Here is a 16,756-nt window from a genome sequence, read left to right as displayed (position 1 = left end):
ACTTTCCGTGAGCACAGCAGGGAAGGACTACAACACATAGCGCTAGAAGGAAGGCACAGATTTCCACCTGAGAGGAGGACTCTGGAGGTGCCATTGGACCGGCTGGACTTGCGTAGCCTGGTGAACCGTGTTCTGGACTGAGGACTCAGAGATCTCCAGTAAAGAGGTAAAGAGACTGCAACCTGGTGTCCTCGTTATTTATCGCGGCCTGCACCCCACAACTGCACCGCTACATCGCTATCATCACCACCAACACCCACACCTCGCATTCTACTGTGCGCCCCCACGGCAGGGTCACGGACCGGGGCCTAGCCGCCGTGACAACCCCAGAAGCAGAAACTCGGAGGCCCGGTACCGGGTACCCCTCGGCCCTGCGGCGGTGGAGGGGGCGCGACAGAACTTGGCGTCACGAACAGGATCTACTTAAGCCTGAAGAATCAGGTCATGTGTGCCTAGAGACTGTGATTTACTGTGCTTGGACTGTACTTTATTGTAAGACTGTGCTGCGCCATTAGCCGCCAAAAGTTCCCGCCAAAAGGCGCCGCCATTGCTACATCCAAGGGGAAGGAGGGCGTGTTATGGGCGGAGACTCCCAGTGTGGCGCGAGAAATGGCTACCGCCCCCTGCACTTCTGGTTGCAGAGGAATGACCCACCCCAAAACGGAAGAGAAACACCCCTTGATATGCAACAGCGAGGGGCTGGGGACGGAGAAGCCCGACCTCGGAGAAATGGCGGAGTTAGGTGCATGCACTGCCACCGACTATCGGGCAGCGATGATGAACAGCGAGTGCCTGAGCGAGGAGGAAGCGATTCCGGCTTGTCCTCCTTCACCAACGATGGACCGGAAGCCTGCGGACCCGACAGCGGGGCTACGTCCACCAATCCTGACTTCGGAGTTAGAGGAGGAGGAACTACAGCAAGCGGAGCCGAATCCGAGAATCCTATTGGAGGAGCCGCAGTCCGGGCTGCAGCCGACTCCAGCACCCTTGTTAATGGACCGGAGCGACACCGATGGAACCACATTAGGCGCAGGTATGGCCGACGTCCCTGCTCCCCTTCACGAGCCCGATTCCATGACCCACCTCCGTCTCAGTAGGGAGCGACTTATCTCGGCAGGGCTAATGGTGCTATCCCCCGATGACCTGGGGAGGATGGTGCCACCGCTGTCGACTGGAGTGGGGGAGCCCGTGGATGTGAGCTTAGATGGAGTGGTTCTTCGGTGGGACACCCCCTGGTTTAGAGCAGATGGATCCCGGGAGAACGGGTCCACTCTTGCGGTGCTTACATGGGAACAATATAGACAGTGCTTGATTCTGCAGTGGAAAGGACGGAAAGGGACTGAGTCGATGGGCCCATCGAAAGTACGACAACCCCCCCCGACAGGGGATGACAGAGACGCGGTAAGGCGGGGCACTGTGTTGGCCTACCATGTAAAAAGGGGGTGGGGCCTCATACACGAGCCGGGACTGGATACTGATGTTTTCGTTGCGCATTGTAACGTGAGGGCTCCCTGTTGTGGCCGAAGCGGAGAACCCTTACAAAAGGGGGATCCAGTGACCTACAGCCGCCACTTGAACCCACTCGGGTGGTATGCACGGAATGTTCGGCGGTGTATGTCTGGAGCCGCGGCACTAGCTACCCCAGACCTGGTCCCGGGAGTACCCGAACTTGTCACCATCGCAACGGTACGCCTAGTGGCAGCCCCAGAGTTGGCCAATCGAGTTCATCTGCATGTTCGAACCGCGGACACTGACGCTACAGTGGCCGGGGTCCCGGAACCAAAGCCACCTGAAGAAGAATAAACCTCGGAAACCTGAAAAATGTAAATAGTTTTCCTTTAACTGTTCCTGATTGTTTGTTGCTAAACCCGTCCAGGGTAAACTTTAAAAGGTGACCCCTTTGTTGACCCGGGGTCACTATTGTTGTTTTCCAGAAGTTTTACACAAACTGCAGTAATCATGGACTGTGCATGATTCGAACTTCCTTGTAAATAGTTGCACCTTCTTAAGGGTGCCTCCTACTGGTTTTAGTTAAAAGACACTTTGCGAAGATACCTTTCCTACTGGTTTTAGTTAAAAGACACTTTGCGAAGATGCCATTCCGGAGCCTTTGCGTGGACTGGTAGGCTGAGAAGACGAGCTACCTCAGAAAGGCTTGGTTCCCTCTTAAAGGGGATGCGTGGAATTGAACTTGAAAGCGATACTGTTTTAGAACAGTAATATGATGATGCTTTGAAAAGAATGTAACTGTTTTACACGAAAAGTTATATGTGTTTAAATTGTTTGAATTGTGAGATCTGAAAATAATGTTTTGTGAAAGGAAGAGATGCAGAGAGCCCGCAGGGGTAGAAGTAGAGATCTGCATAGTTGAAAGTAAAGAAGTAATGATGAAGGTGAGGATAGAAGGTAAACCCTGCGTCCCCATAGAAAGTTACTTTGTTACTAAGGACAGAAAGCGAACCCGTAGGGGTTAGAGAGTGAGTCCTTAAAGGAGCCGAGTAGAGCTGGCTCAGAGTTCTTTAAACGAAAGGAATGTTATGTCTATACTATGTATAGTAGCGAAAGGCAGTAGGCCCTGGCTGAACGGGGCGGTCCTGTAAAAGAAAGGAGAGGCAGTAGGTCTGGTGCCATAGGGACAGGCGGTCCTGCAGGTTCAAAGTAGGAGAATGTGAAGTTACCCTACCCTGTAATGTGATTATAGGAAGGCCTTTGGTAAACTAAGAGTGTATGTTTCTTAAAGGCAATGTTAATTTATTGTTCCAGAATTTGCACTAAGTAGAATACCCGGTTGGGTAACAGGAGTTATGTATAGCCTGTAATTTATAATGTTGACTATGTTTGTAACGTTAAAAGTGTCCTCACCTCCCATAAAGGGAAGCCTGTTCAAGTATACTTATTGTTTTGCACTCAACAAAATTGTATGTCTGTTTACTAATCTGTATTGTTGTTTTTCTTCCCAGTCCCGGAGTACTGTGTTTAACCAGGGGGGAGTGCAGCACCCCAGAGTCCTGGTCGTTGCAGTACTGTGGCTCAGCCACTAAGGGGAGCCATGGTACGTTCGATGGCACTGAAGGAGTTCCTCCAATCAGGTATCACAGACACCAATATGTTTCACAGCAGGGCCTCCGGGGGGAGCTAAGGGTGCTATTCATTAGGCCACTCCCCACCATAGTGGATAAACTGGGGGTCAGGCAGGAAGTTAGAGAGAACGCTGACGGGATTGAACAGAGCAACACCCTGTGGCAGAGGGTGTTGTGAAGGGAGAGACTGTAGGGTCTCTGCCAGGGGTGGGATCCTGGCAGAGGCTTGGCATTGAGAGAACGTAACGGGACCGTGCCTGCTCAGCTTAGCGGCGGTGCCCAAGAAAGGACTAGAAGCGAGGCAGATTGTGCTGAGTGAGAAACGAGATCAAGCAGAAGGAGAATACCAGCAGGGGTTTTGTTGAAAGAGGCAGCACCCTGCTGAGGCGCAATACCGGTGGCCGGAACGCCGAGGGAGTGGATTAGAATACAGCTTCAAGCCATACTCCAAACAGCGGCAGGACAGTCGGTCTCAGGCGGGCTGTCTACCACATATCACCTATGAAGTCTTGGGGGGCAATTGCGGGAGAGGGGCGTCTCTAGGGTCCCGGAAGAACTCCAGGCCTACCTGACAAACGGGTGCCATTCCAACCTGAATACAGGGAGGGGTGGATTACAGAGGAACATCAAATCGAGTTGTGAGGGAACTTAAGAAACAGACACAACCGTTGTGGGGTCACTTTCCGTGAGCACAGCAGGGAAGGACTACAACACATAGCGCTAGAAGGAAGGCACAGATTTCCACCTGAGAGGAGGACTCTGGAGGTGCCATTGGACCGGCTGGACTTGCGTAGCCTGGTGAACCGTGTTCTGGACTGAGGACTCAGAGATCTCCAGTAAAGAGGTAAAGAGACTGCAACCTGGTGTCCTCGTTATTTATCGCGGCCTGCACCCCACAACTGCACCGCTACATCGCTATCATCACCACCAACACCCACACCTCGCATTCTACTGTGCGCCCCCACGGCAGGGTCACGGACCGGGGCCTAGCCGCCGTGACAACCCCAGAAGCAGAAACTCGGAGGCCCGGTACCGGGTACCCCTCGGCCCTGCGGCGGTGGAGGGGGCGCGACAATTTTCTCTGAGGCAAGATAGCTTTCCTGTTTCTACCTTTAGGGGTAGCTAGTTCTCCGGCTGTGACGAGGTGTCAGGGAGTGACAGGAACATCCCACGGCTACTTCTAGTGTTGTGTTAAGATCAGGAACTGCGGTCAGTATAGTTACCACCTGCTCAGAGCTAGTCGCATGTCGCTCCTAAATTACCAGTCCATAACAGTGAGGATCATCAAGAGAAGCTTTAGAAATGTGCATTTTCATGCAATATTTTTTTAAAGGTAATATAATATTTATATTTTCTTTATTTAGTTGCCTTACCTCCAGTTATTCCACATTTACCCCAAGTTTATAATTTATAGTGGGAACCAAAGTAAAGGGGTGGGGTTTAGTAAACCACCTACCAAAAATGATCGGCATGAGATTCATTCCCCTGTTCAGGAATAGGCAGAAAAAGTTACAGACTGAGACAAAGAGGGCAACTATATTTGCTGTTTACTTTTAGTCTTTGATTACAGGTTTATTATTTCTAAGTTTTAAGTGACTTTTCATAAAGTGCTCGTCCATATATAACTTATATCCAGAATTTTTGATCAGTTTTTCCCTGTGAACTATATCTTTAATTTTTAGTTTGTTTCTTTTTTCTGAGCTAGTGAGTAGAGACCAGCTGGTATGTTTTCTATACACCACACACCCACATGAGACATTCCTGCTTTCCTTTGTCTATGTAGTAGAGATGAGCGGTGTTCGAGTCGAACTGTTCGCCAATTTCAAATTCGAGTTGTTTTGGTCGGTGTTCGAGTCGTTCGACAAACCCGAACAATTTGCTTAAAATTCGGCTGTTCGAGTTTCTGTACGATAACTGTTCATTCACCAAAAGCCTAGCTTGATTTGCACATTAAAACTGTTTATCATTGTTAATGGACTGTTTCAGTGTATAGTGGGCGGGGGGGGGGCGGGGGATAGATCTGTGCTGAAATAACGCCGATCTCATTTTTTTTTTCTTTCCAGCATTTACAGTGGGGTGGTGCAGTCTCTCAGCCTATCAGCAGTGCACACACACACAGCAATGTGCATGTGCTGCACACAAGCAAGGGCATGTGTCATTGGCTGTGTATATCACATGTACTTGCCCTATAAGAGCCAGCCATTTTCCCTGTCGCCACCATTTCCTCACTGCTGCAGCATAGTGTTAGACGGCACCGCTGCGCTATACAGACAAATAATCTTTTTTGGGAGCAAATTTTCTGAGAGATAGGTTTAGGGAGTCGGGAGTTGGGACTAGTTGTAATATCAGCCCTTTTCAGGGTAGGTTACAGCAGTTCATAGCACTGTTTGCCAGGCAGGTCTGTGCCAGTGCTGTGCAAATGTTTGTCACAGCATTTGGTGTAATCTAGCTCAGCCAATTCTTTTTGGCTAGTAGCATTGTCTGATAGTCATCTGAGTAGCCCGCCTGTGAAGCTAGCTACACCGCCTGTGTATCTAAATTTTTACTGCATCTAACCCAGTAAATCATTTGGGCCTAGGAGCAGTGTCTGCACGTCAGCGGAGTAGCCCGCCTGTGAAGCTACACCGCCTGTGTATCTAAATTTTTACTGCATCTAACCCAGTAAATCGTTTTGGGCTTAGTAGCAGTGTCTGCACGTCAGCGGAGTAGCCCGCCTGTGAAGCTAACTACACCGCCTGTGTATCTAAATTTTTAATGCATCTAACCCAGTAAATCGTTTTGGGCCTAGGAGAAGTGTCTGCACATCAGCTGAGTAGCCCGCCTGTGAAGCTACACCGCCTGTGTATCTAAATTTTACTGCATCTAACCCAGTAAATCGTTTTGGGCCTAGGAGCAGTGTCTGCACGTTAGCGGAGTAGCCCGCCTGTGAAGCTAACTACACCGCCTGTGTATCTAAATTTTTACTGCATCTAACCCAGTAAATCGTTTTGGGGTTTTGGAGCAGTGTCTGCACATCAGCGGAGTAGCCCGCCTGTGAAGCTAACTACACCGCCTGTGTATCTAAATTTTTACTGCATCTAACCCAGCAAATCGTTTTGGGCCTAGGAGAAGTGTCTGCACGTCAGCGGAGTATTCCGCCTGTGAAGCTACACCGCCTGTGTATCTAAATTTTTACTGCATCTAACCCAGTAAATCGTTTTGGGCCTAGTAGCAGTGTCTGCACGTTAGCGGAGTAGCCCGCCTGTGAAGCTAACTGCACCGCCTGTGTATCTAAATTTTTACTGCATCTAACCCAGTAAATCGTTTTGGGCCTAGGAGCAGTGTCTGCAAGTCAGCGGAGTAGCCCACCTGTGAAGCTAACTACACCGCCTGTGTATCTAAATTTTTACTGCATCTAACCCAGTAAATCGTTTTGGGCCTAGGAGCAGTGTCTGCAAGTCAGCGGAGTAGCCCGCCTGTGAAGCTAACTACACTGTCTGTGTATCTAAATTTTTACTGCATCTAACCCAGTAAATCGTTTTGGGCCTAGTAGCATTTTGTGCTACTCAGCAGAGTACCCCACCTATGAAGCAAGCTACACTGCCTGTTTATCTAATTACTAATTTTTAACTGCATCTAGCCCAGGCAATACTTTGGGCCTAGTGGCAGTTTCTGCTACTCAGCAGAGTACCCCACCGATGAAGCAAGCTACACCGCCTTTTTCCTTTCTCAATCTAACCCCTCGGCTCTGGGTTGTCCGCTCTCCCTCCAGCTCTCTCCTTCTCACAGGTGGACTACCGCGTGTATTCACACTGTTGCGAATCTTTTGGGCCCAGGCATAAGAAGTCGTCGAGGTAATGGATAATATGTGCCCCCTTAGAAATGTCCATGACGACCCATTCGAGGAAGCAACTAAACGCCTCAAATAGTGAGCAGGATATGGAGAACCCCATGGGCAAACAGCGATCTATGTAGTATGCTCCTTCACAGAAGCAGCCGAATAAGCGGACACTATTCGGAGGCACAGGTAGTAACCGGAACGCCCTCTCAATGTCTGTTTGGGCCATTAGGGTGCCCCTTCCCAACTTCTTGACCTGCCTGATTGCCTCGTCAAAGGAAGTACAGTATATAGTACTGTACTTTGTTCTGCATTGATGTTGTCGTTTACTGACCTGCCCCTTGGATATGACAAATGGTGGATTAGTCTGAATGTATTGGGTTCCTTTTTTGGCAGGACTCCCAATGGGGGTACCACTACGTCTTCTAAAGAAAGTGTTCGGAAAGGACCCACAGCCATTCTACCTAAAGATATTTCTTTTTTACATTTTTTGTCATGACGTCTGGGTGTTGGTAGGCTGATTTTAGATTTTTACTCTATCCTTTCTTGATTTTAGAACGGCATGACATGCCTATATCTGTGTCTCCTCCTCCTTTTACTCCTCCAGCTCTTTTCTTTTTGCATGACTTTATGTACTTGTGACTTTTCCATGTGTTTGTTGTGTCTTCTGAGCAGTTTGTCAGCTTTTGGACACCTTTTAAGGTGTTTTCTATGTGTATTCTATGTGTTTATATGTGTTTGTGCTTACCTGCCTTTGGTTTCAATGGGGTTCGACGGTGTTCGTCGAACGTTTGACGAACATTCATCGAATAAGCCCCAATTCGAACATGCACATTCCAACGATGGGGTGAGATAAGACCCTTATTAGTGAGCAGTAGCACCATTTCTGTGCTCCTTCCTCTTCCTCCCCTTGCCTCATAATAGATTTAAACAGCTGTAAGTTCAGGGAGCTGGCATTGAGTATTTTTTAACCAAGGTGCATTTAATATATATTTTTTTCGAAGTGAATGATAGTTTAGGTCAGGTGTGGGGAGCAGGAGGATGGAGAAAAAGTTCATACAGTGGGGAAAAAAGATTTAGTCAGCCACTAATTATGCAAGTTCTCCCACTTAAAAAGATGAGAGAGGCCTGTAATTGACATCATGGGTAGACCACAACTATTAGAGTCAAAACTGAGAAAACAAATCCAGAAAATCACCTTGTCTGATTTGGCAAGATTTATTTTTAAAATTATGGTGGAAAATAAGTATTTGGTCATCTAATAACATGCAAGTTTTCCGGCTGTCACAGACCTGTAACTTCTTATTTAAGATGCCCCACTCTCCTCCACTCATTATCTGTAGTAATGGCACCTGTTTGAACTTGTTATCAGTATAAAAGACACCTATCCACAACCTCAAACAGTCACACTTCAAACTCCACTATGGTGAAGACCAAAGAGCTGTCGAAGGACACCAGAAACAAAATTGTAGCCCTGCACCAGGCTGGGAAGACTGAATCTGCAATAGGCAAGCAGCTTGGTGTGATGAAATCAACTGTGGGAGTAATAATAAGAAAATGGAAGACATACAAGACCACTGATAATTTCCCTCGATCTGGGACTCCACGCATGATCTCACCTCATGGGGTCAAAATGATCAGAAGAACGGTGAGCAAAAATCCCAGTACCACACAAGGGGACTTAGTGAATGACCTGCATAGAGCTGGGACCACCGTAACAAAGGCTACCATCAGTAACACACTACACTGCTAGGGACTCAAATTCTGCAGTGCCAGACGTGTCCCGCTGCTTAAGCCAGTACATGTCCAGCCTGTCTGAAGTTTGCTAGAGAGCATTTGGATTATCCAGATGAGTACTGGGAGAATGACATATGGTCTGATGAAACCAAAGTAGAACTGCTTGGTAGAAACAAAACTCGTTGTGTTTGGAGGAGATAGAATGCTGAGTTGAATCCAAAGAACACCATACCTACTATGAAGGATGGGGTTGGCAACATCATGCTTTGGGGCTGTTTCTCTGCTAGGGGACCAGGATGACTGATCCGTGTACATGAAAGAATGAATGGGGCCATGTATCGTGAGATTTTAAGTGCAAACCTCCTTCCATCAGCAAGGGCATTGAAGATGAAACGTGGATGGGTCTTTCAGCATGATAATGATCCCAAGCACACCGCCAGGGCGATGAAGGAGTGGCATCGTAAGAAGCATATGAAGGTCCTGCAGTGGCCTAGCCAGTCTCCAGATCTCCACCCCATAGAAAACCTTTGAAGGGAGCTTAAAGTCCGTGTTGCCCAGCGACATGTCCAAAACATCACTGCTCTAGAGGAGATCTGCATGGAGGAATGGGCCAACATACCACCAACAGTGTGTGCCAACCTTGTGAAGACTTACAGAACACGTTTGACCTCTGTCATTGCCAACAAAGAATATATAACAAAATATTGAGATGAACTTTTGTTAATAATCAAATACTTATTTTCCACTATTATTTGAAAAATAAATCTTGCCAAATCAGACAAGGTGATTTTCTGGATTTGTTTTCTCAATTTTGACTCTCATAGTTGTGGTCTACCTATGATGTCAATTACAGGCCTCTCTCATCTTTTTAAGTGGGAGAACTTGCACAATTGGTGGCTGACTAAATACTTTTTTCCCCACTGTAGGTAGAGAAAGGAGCAGAGTTCTCTATTAAGATATTTTACATATTTTCTTATTTTTGCTTACACTATTCATTTATGTACAGTTTTTCTGAAAAACAGTGAACATTTAAGTACACATTTTACTACAGGCAGTGTTTTAAAAAAGAAAACATCTATACAGTATGTTAGGGGTCGAGTTCCCACCTCTGCACAGGGGGAATCTCGGGCCATCTCCGCTGCGGTCTCCCATTCTTCTCCTGCCGCAGTGGAGCCTGCTCAGCAGAGGTGTCAGTCCCAGCGTCTTGCTCGGTCCCACTCTGTACAAAGAGTTACTGCTGCTTTTCCTGCTTCTGCCATTGAAGTCAGTGCTGGGCAGCGGCGAGTAGACGCTTCTTGGACTAAGTCCTGCTCTTCTCATTCTGAGCATGCCCTGAGTAAGATCTCTCAGTGGAGATCGAGGGTCACATGGTCAGATACTGCAGCTAAGTCCATTGGTCCTTTCAGGAAGGTCCTGTAGGTGCTAGGACTAAGTCCTGCTTGGCACACACTGAGCATGCCCAGGGCAAGATCTCTCAGTGAAGATTTAGGGTCACATGCTCAGGTATGTCAGCCTCTCATTGGTCCTTCTGGGAAGGTCTTTTACTTGCTGCAGCTATATAAGGCTCGCATGGCCGCACGGCCATGTGCTAGTATTGCTTTCATTTCTGTACTTTGCACCAGTGTGGTCTTGTATGAGTGTGTTCAGGGACCCGGCTGAAATAAGCCCCTAGAATGCTGGCACCTCCGGCGAGGAGTTCGTATGCTTGTGTGTTCAGGGACCTGGCCGAAATAAGCCCCTAGAATGCTGGCGAGGAGTTTCGTGTGCGTGCAAGACCACTGACTGCTCTTGATTAGACAGTTAGCCTGTGCCTCTGTGGAGTCTAACAGGGCGCAGTGCTTTGAGTTCACGGCTGCTCTGTGAAGTAACAGAGTTAGCTAACACTGCCATTAGTTCCGCTATTTACTAGCAGCAGGTTCTCCTGCACGGTGGACCCCGGGCTGCGAACGCATCTATCCTAATAAAATATATACTTTCATTAGGTGCGTTCCGCTAGCCCTATCATAACACAGTAGATGCTGACCAGGAATGATGCTATGATAGCCTATGAGGCAGAACCCAGGTGACTTCTCCCTGCTCTATTTCCCTAAATGAAAAGGTCTCTATCAGTCACATGCAGTAAGGCATGGGAAATCCTCTCGGGACCTTCGTCTTGGACTAGTCATCCTAGTTGCATCATAACTAGCTGGCTCGTAAAAGTATGTGCTCTTTGTAACACTATAGTAAAACATACATGGCTGTAAAAAATCTCCAATTTATGCTGCCATACTGCAATTTAAATATACTCTAAAAACATTTATTTAATTAAAAATGCTATATTTTAAATATTAAATATGCTACAAATCTACCTTAAAAGCAATAAACCTCATAGGATTATTGCATAATAACAACACATGGCCATATACATTACAAATTTGTATTGGAGATGAGATGTCCATTGCTCAGGTCTACTAAGACATGGAAGAAAAGAAAGGTAACACTTAGTGTTGAGCGATACCGTCCGATACTTGAAAGTATCGGTATCGGAAAGTATCGGCCGATACCGGCAAAGTATCGGATCTAATCCGATACCGATACCCGATACCAATACAAGTCAATGGGACTCAAGTATCGGACGGTATCCCTGATGGTTCCCAGGGTCTGAAGGAGAGGAAACTCTCCTTCAGGCCCTGGGATCCATATTACTGTGTAAAATAAAGAATTAAAATAAAAAATATTGCTATACTCACCTCTCCGACGCAGCCTGGACCTTACGGAGGGAACCGGGAGCCTTCTTTGCTTAAAATGCGCGCGTTTACTGCCTTCCGTGACGTCACGGCTTCTGATTGGTCGCGTGCCGCCCATGTGACGGCGACGCGACCAATCACAACAAGCCGTGACGTAATTTCAGGTCCTGAATGCCTAATTCTAGGCATTCAGGATTTGAAAATTACGTCACGGCTTGTGATTGGTCGCGCCGCGGTCACATGGGCGGCACGCGACCAATCACAAGCCGTGACGTAATTTTCAAATCCTGAATGCCTAGAATTAGGCATTCAGGACCTAAAATTACGTCACGGCATGTTGTGATTGGTCGCGTCGCCGTCACATGGGCGGCACGCGACCAATCAGAAGCCGTGACGTCATGGAAGGCAGTAAACGCGCGCATTTTAAGCAAAGAAGGCTCCCGGTTCCCTCGGTAAGGTCCAGGCTGCGTCGGAGAGGTGAGTATAGCAATATTTTTTATTTTAATTCTTTATTTTACACATTGATATTAATCCCGATACCGATTCCCGATATCACAAAAGTATCGGATCTCGGTATCGGAATTCCGATACCCGCAAGTATCGGCCGATACCCGATACTTGCGGTATCGGAATGCTCAACACTAGTGTTACTAACACTACATTTTCTCTGCAGCATTAAGAAATCATATACGAACACAATTTCACCTTTAGCTTCATCTGTAATATTAACTTCTTTTTTCTGCCTTATAAGTTTCCAACGTGGCATAGGAGGTGGTTTTGGTGGTGCAACTAAAGGGCACGATCTAGTTCGAGACACAAGTACTGGGTGGTTGTGAATGTGAGATAATCCATATTGTCTCAGCTTTTCTGATGAGTTTGCCTTGTAATAAAAATATAGAAGTTAATTTCCTTAGTTCATTCAGAATATGATATCATATCACATGGATACATACAGCAAAGAATGAATGTAGGACTCTCTTGGACAGATTTACTAAGGCTCTGCTTCTGGAGTCTGGTACTAGTTGAGTCATTGAGGTCACGTCAACATTATGGTAGCAAATCATTGAGCTCCGTGATTCTGCCCATGTAAATGGAATGCCCGTCTCAGAGCCACTAGGCTCAGTCACTGGCTGTCGACTTGAAGTCAGCTCCACAGTCAATACCGGACAGGGGAGGAGAAGAGACTCAGCACTGGACCAGGGACGGTGAGTAATTGTATATATAACAAACAAAGATTTTCTGTGAGGGGACAACTTCTTTAATATGTAGACAAGGTGTACTTAATCTGAATACGCTGATGAATTTTGCAGAATACAATCTTTAGACACTTTTGTCTAACTTATCCAACAACACCTCTTAGTTGGCTTACATATAAAACAATTTTTGAACCAAAATTGTGGTGCATATACATCAAAGTGATGCCTGACCCCCACACCTCTGGTGAGGCCATGTCTCCTTTTGAGTGTTAAGCACAAAAGTGTTTTAAACATCAAATAAATTGGTCTAATATTAAATGTAAAAATATGTGCAAAAAGGGTCAAAAAGTCAAGGCCAACTCTCAACAGTAATTATACAATTAGCAATAATAGGAAACATCAGATAAGAGGATTTTAGGATTTTTAGTTCAATGTCACATTCATTGCAGGAGAACTATATTCAGTAAATTATGAATGCTGATGGACACTTGATAATATGCTTCTGTGAGTACTGAAAAACAGGTACTGATAAGTGAAACATATTTTCTAAAATAAAATTGAGGTCAAGGAGGATTGCTCCACATTAATGACCGGCTGAAACAAGGCAATAGCTCAAAATGGAAGTTAACCTGATTCTTAGATTAAAAAAGAAAAGTATTTAACGACTGAATGCATTAAAAGCCAATTTTCCTCCTCTCACTAACAAGCCATAAGGGACTTGCAGGTGTAAAGCTGAAGCAGATGCCTCCTGGGGTCAAGGCCAGGATTACATGCAAACATGCATATTAAAAATGCAGCAAAGTGTCAGAAGTCTACAGCTAGAAATCTCTGGAGCACTACAAGTAATATAGCCTACTGCCACGACATATGGTAAACGGAGACAGGGCTTTACTAGATGTAGAGGGAGACAATACTCCAGGTATGCAGGAATTTGTAAGGAAAGCTTGAGCACTTGACACATTTGCCCCTCTGAATCTATAAATCTTTTTTCACCATAAAATCAATGAAAATACAGTATGATTTGAAATTGCTCTATTAGATTAGACTTGGTAAATAAAAATGAAATTCACAAGACGTTCGAAATGTTCTGTTTATAAGGCTGAATGCGGCTAAAAGATCTTACCATCTGCCCAAGTATGGAAATCTTCTGCTCACTCAAATGGAGTGGTAAGTAGCTTGCGTACACAACCATCTGGGGCACCGGGGTTACAGATGTGACTGCAGAAAAACACACAGCGAGAATGTTATTCTGCTTGAAAGACTCTACGCTGGAAAAAGTAGCCAAACCAAAGTTATATAAGAAGTCAAGTGAAGTTTCTCATCATAATTTGTGCTACATTTTATGATGCAAATAAGAACCCCTTTTGGCATCTGGAGACTGATAACTTGCATGTCCCCCTGACATACCAAGCAAGGCCAGTGTAATTTAGGAATGTGTGAAAAAGATAATTACATTTTTTGCAGATACATTCTCTAAGGAGAGCCATATAAAAATAAAGCCGGTACAAACTTCATGCTAAGCTGTGCTAATAAATAAAATCCCTTAGGTTTCTTCTATATGTTCTATTTTAGTTGAAGGGTTGAGTGCAAAAGATATAATTAGGTCAAAGCCATTATAAAATGAGAAAAAAAAGGCAAGCTTTGAGAGTTACAGGTCTCTTCAGGTCACCGAGCTTTAGGTGCGTAAAAATAGGCAGGAATAAATGTGAAAAATATGTTCTTGTTAGAATATACCTCATCTAATATGGTAAGATGTTACTCACCTGCCCTTGCTCTAGCGTTGGGCCTTGCTCTCTTCTGCTGTGGCCGGCTCCCTTTGCAGTAGTCCATGATTGTTTCTCAGGTAGCCCAGTGAACGTCTCTGACATTATCACCCTAGCCCCTTTCAGACCGGCTCAGACTGAACTCGGGCACTAGGGTATCAAATAGCATTGTCCACAATTGTCATTGTCTACAGTTTGTCGGTTTTGCTTCTGCTAAACTTAGCTCAGTTCCAGCCAGGTGGTTAATCTTAAATCTCTGCTATCCCTTACTTTCTTACTAAAGCCAGAGTTATTTCCGAGCTCTGTCTGACTTGCTAGGTGCTGTCCACATCTACATACCTCAATACACAAGTTACCAACTCCTCACAACTGTTCCTGATCCTGTACACACCGAGCCTCTGCAATCAAAGTAAGGTATCTCTTTGAATGAACCTTTATTTCGCCTACACCTCACTGCAATTAACTATTCCCCTGTTGGAAAATACCAGACTGCATTCCTGTGATTAACCTTGTCACTGTCGGATTATACCAATTTCCTATTTTGTTACTTTTACAGACTATATCCATATAACTGGTTCAGCTTAACCTGTGCTATCTGCTCCATGCGTTTGCCTGACATCCTGCCTATCTTGCTGTCCTGGCTCTCACTGATCTTCATGTGATCCATCAAGATCTGCTCTGCTACACCACCTCCTCTGGTCCATACTGCGCACCATCGTCTACAGATTAAAATAGGGGTGAACAACCTTTTTAGGGTCAAGGGCCCCAATGTTCGATCGAACTAGCCCTATGGGCTGCAATTTTACCAAAGTAATACCTTCTGAAACATTTCCTGCTTATTGAAGATATGTGCTGTTACAGAACCCCCCAGCACTCAGAATATGTTATGCAGTTATTTGTATATATAATAGGTTCCATGTGAGATATATGTCCCTAATGCATCAGCCCACAGGCAGCGCCCCTGGGCAGAGGAGACAAGATATCCCCCTTCTCACCTCCCCCACCTTTGTAATTTCCCCAGTAAATATCAGCAGGCTCCGGCCACCTGCGGCTATTGTAATGTATGTCTGGCCTGCCGCTTTTGAATGGGCCTGCCCTCTGTATCTATGGTGATATATATTCTGTGTTCTGTGAGTAAAGGGTTGTCACATTGGAAATACGTGGAGAAGCAGTGATATTTTATATGCGCCCATGTAATCAAGGAATTCCAGTCAGCGTCCTTCATTCAGAATCCAGCCAAAGCAGAGTGGACCTCCTAAAACACGGGGTGGTACTGAAGAGGTACTCCAGCATAGCAGACCCCGTTACATGTGCCATAAATATTTAATAGATGATGGTTTCAGTTATAGAGCTCCCACCTATCAGGAGGGTAGAGGTACCCCTCTCATGGGTTTGCAGTCCAGAGAGGAAGAGGCCATGTAATCAGCTCTCTACATTGTTGTATATGCCGATGCTGAAACAGTGGAGTGTTTCCCTTGGCCACTTTTTTACCTCATCTATTCCTTTTCTGTGCTACGGGAGTCAAAACTCACCCATTCTGGCAAAATATGGCTGGCCCAGAAGTGACCACACAGCAAACTATTCATAATTACCTATCCCTACAGTGCTATGCACCACTGGTTTTATTCATGACAAGGAAAATACATGAGACCAGACACTATGCAGATGGTTGAGTGCCACACAGAAGGGTATGGCGTGCCACATATGGCCCCCAAGATGCCGGTTGTACACCAATGCCTTAGAAAGTCTACCACACCAGGTGAGCCATTAACATTAAGGATCAATGCATTTAAAAAGCTTTACAAGTGAATGTCTTATGTATGTATTTTTCAATTAATTGTCTTATGTAAAAGCTAGAGCAAAAATTGCAAAAAGATGCTATTAATGCGAATAGCTTAAAAAAATAAATTACTTGATCAGTTGCACACAGAAGACTGACTATTCATGAATAAGAAAAAATAAATCCGACGGGTACACACTTAGCTTATAAGTATAGCCATTAAAGTTAAATGAAAGACACATAGCCATTAAATCAAAAACATTAGCCACTCTAAAAAGATTTTATACATTTAAAAAGAAAGCAGTTTATAGCTAAAATAATTTCTTTCATTGGAATTGCATACTTCAAAAGTTAATTAGTAATTAAAAGACCACATACATATGACAATTTCCAGCATGTTGGTACAATAAATGTATCAAGTTACAAGGAAATACACACTAGTCAGAAAGCATACAATAAAGACATATGCCCATTCACAGATATATGGCAGAGAGTGCCGTTACCAACAGTATAGCAGGATTACCAGAGATGCATAATCCTCAACACGCGTATAATGATCTCCCTTGCTCAGGGGGTGTACATTATACATCAGGGGCAAGATCATAATATGCAAAATGCGTGTTGGGGAGTATGCAACTGTGGTAACCCTGCTTTATG

At 45.4% G+C, this 16,756-nt stretch overlaps 1 protein-coding gene across 2 annotated transcripts in view; it reads right to left on the bottom strand.

Annotated features, from left to right (window-relative positions):
- The window catches only part of ADGB (androglobin), a 509,594-nt gene that overhangs the window by 333,020 nt on the left and 159,818 nt on the right, over positions 1-16,756 (bottom strand). For both annotated transcript variants that reach the window (XM_077283074.1, XM_077283075.1), the window contains exons 10-11: positions 13,680-13,774; positions 12,066-12,240 (exon numbers count right to left, since the gene is read on the bottom strand). In XM_077283074.1, the coding sequence (XP_077139189.1) occupies positions 12,066-12,240; positions 13,680-13,774 (270 nt within the window). The remainder of the gene's footprint in view (positions 1-12,065; positions 12,241-13,679; positions 13,775-16,756) is intronic.

The sequence above is a fragment of the Ranitomeya variabilis genome, chromosome 2 (assembly GCF_051348905.1).
Source record: "Ranitomeya variabilis isolate aRanVar5 chromosome 2, aRanVar5.hap1, whole genome shotgun sequence".
Taxonomy (NCBI): domain Eukaryota; kingdom Metazoa; phylum Chordata; class Amphibia; order Anura; family Dendrobatidae; genus Ranitomeya; species Ranitomeya variabilis.
The sequence above is the reverse complement of the archived record's forward strand: the minus strand, read 5'-3'. Positions and strand labels throughout refer to the sequence as shown.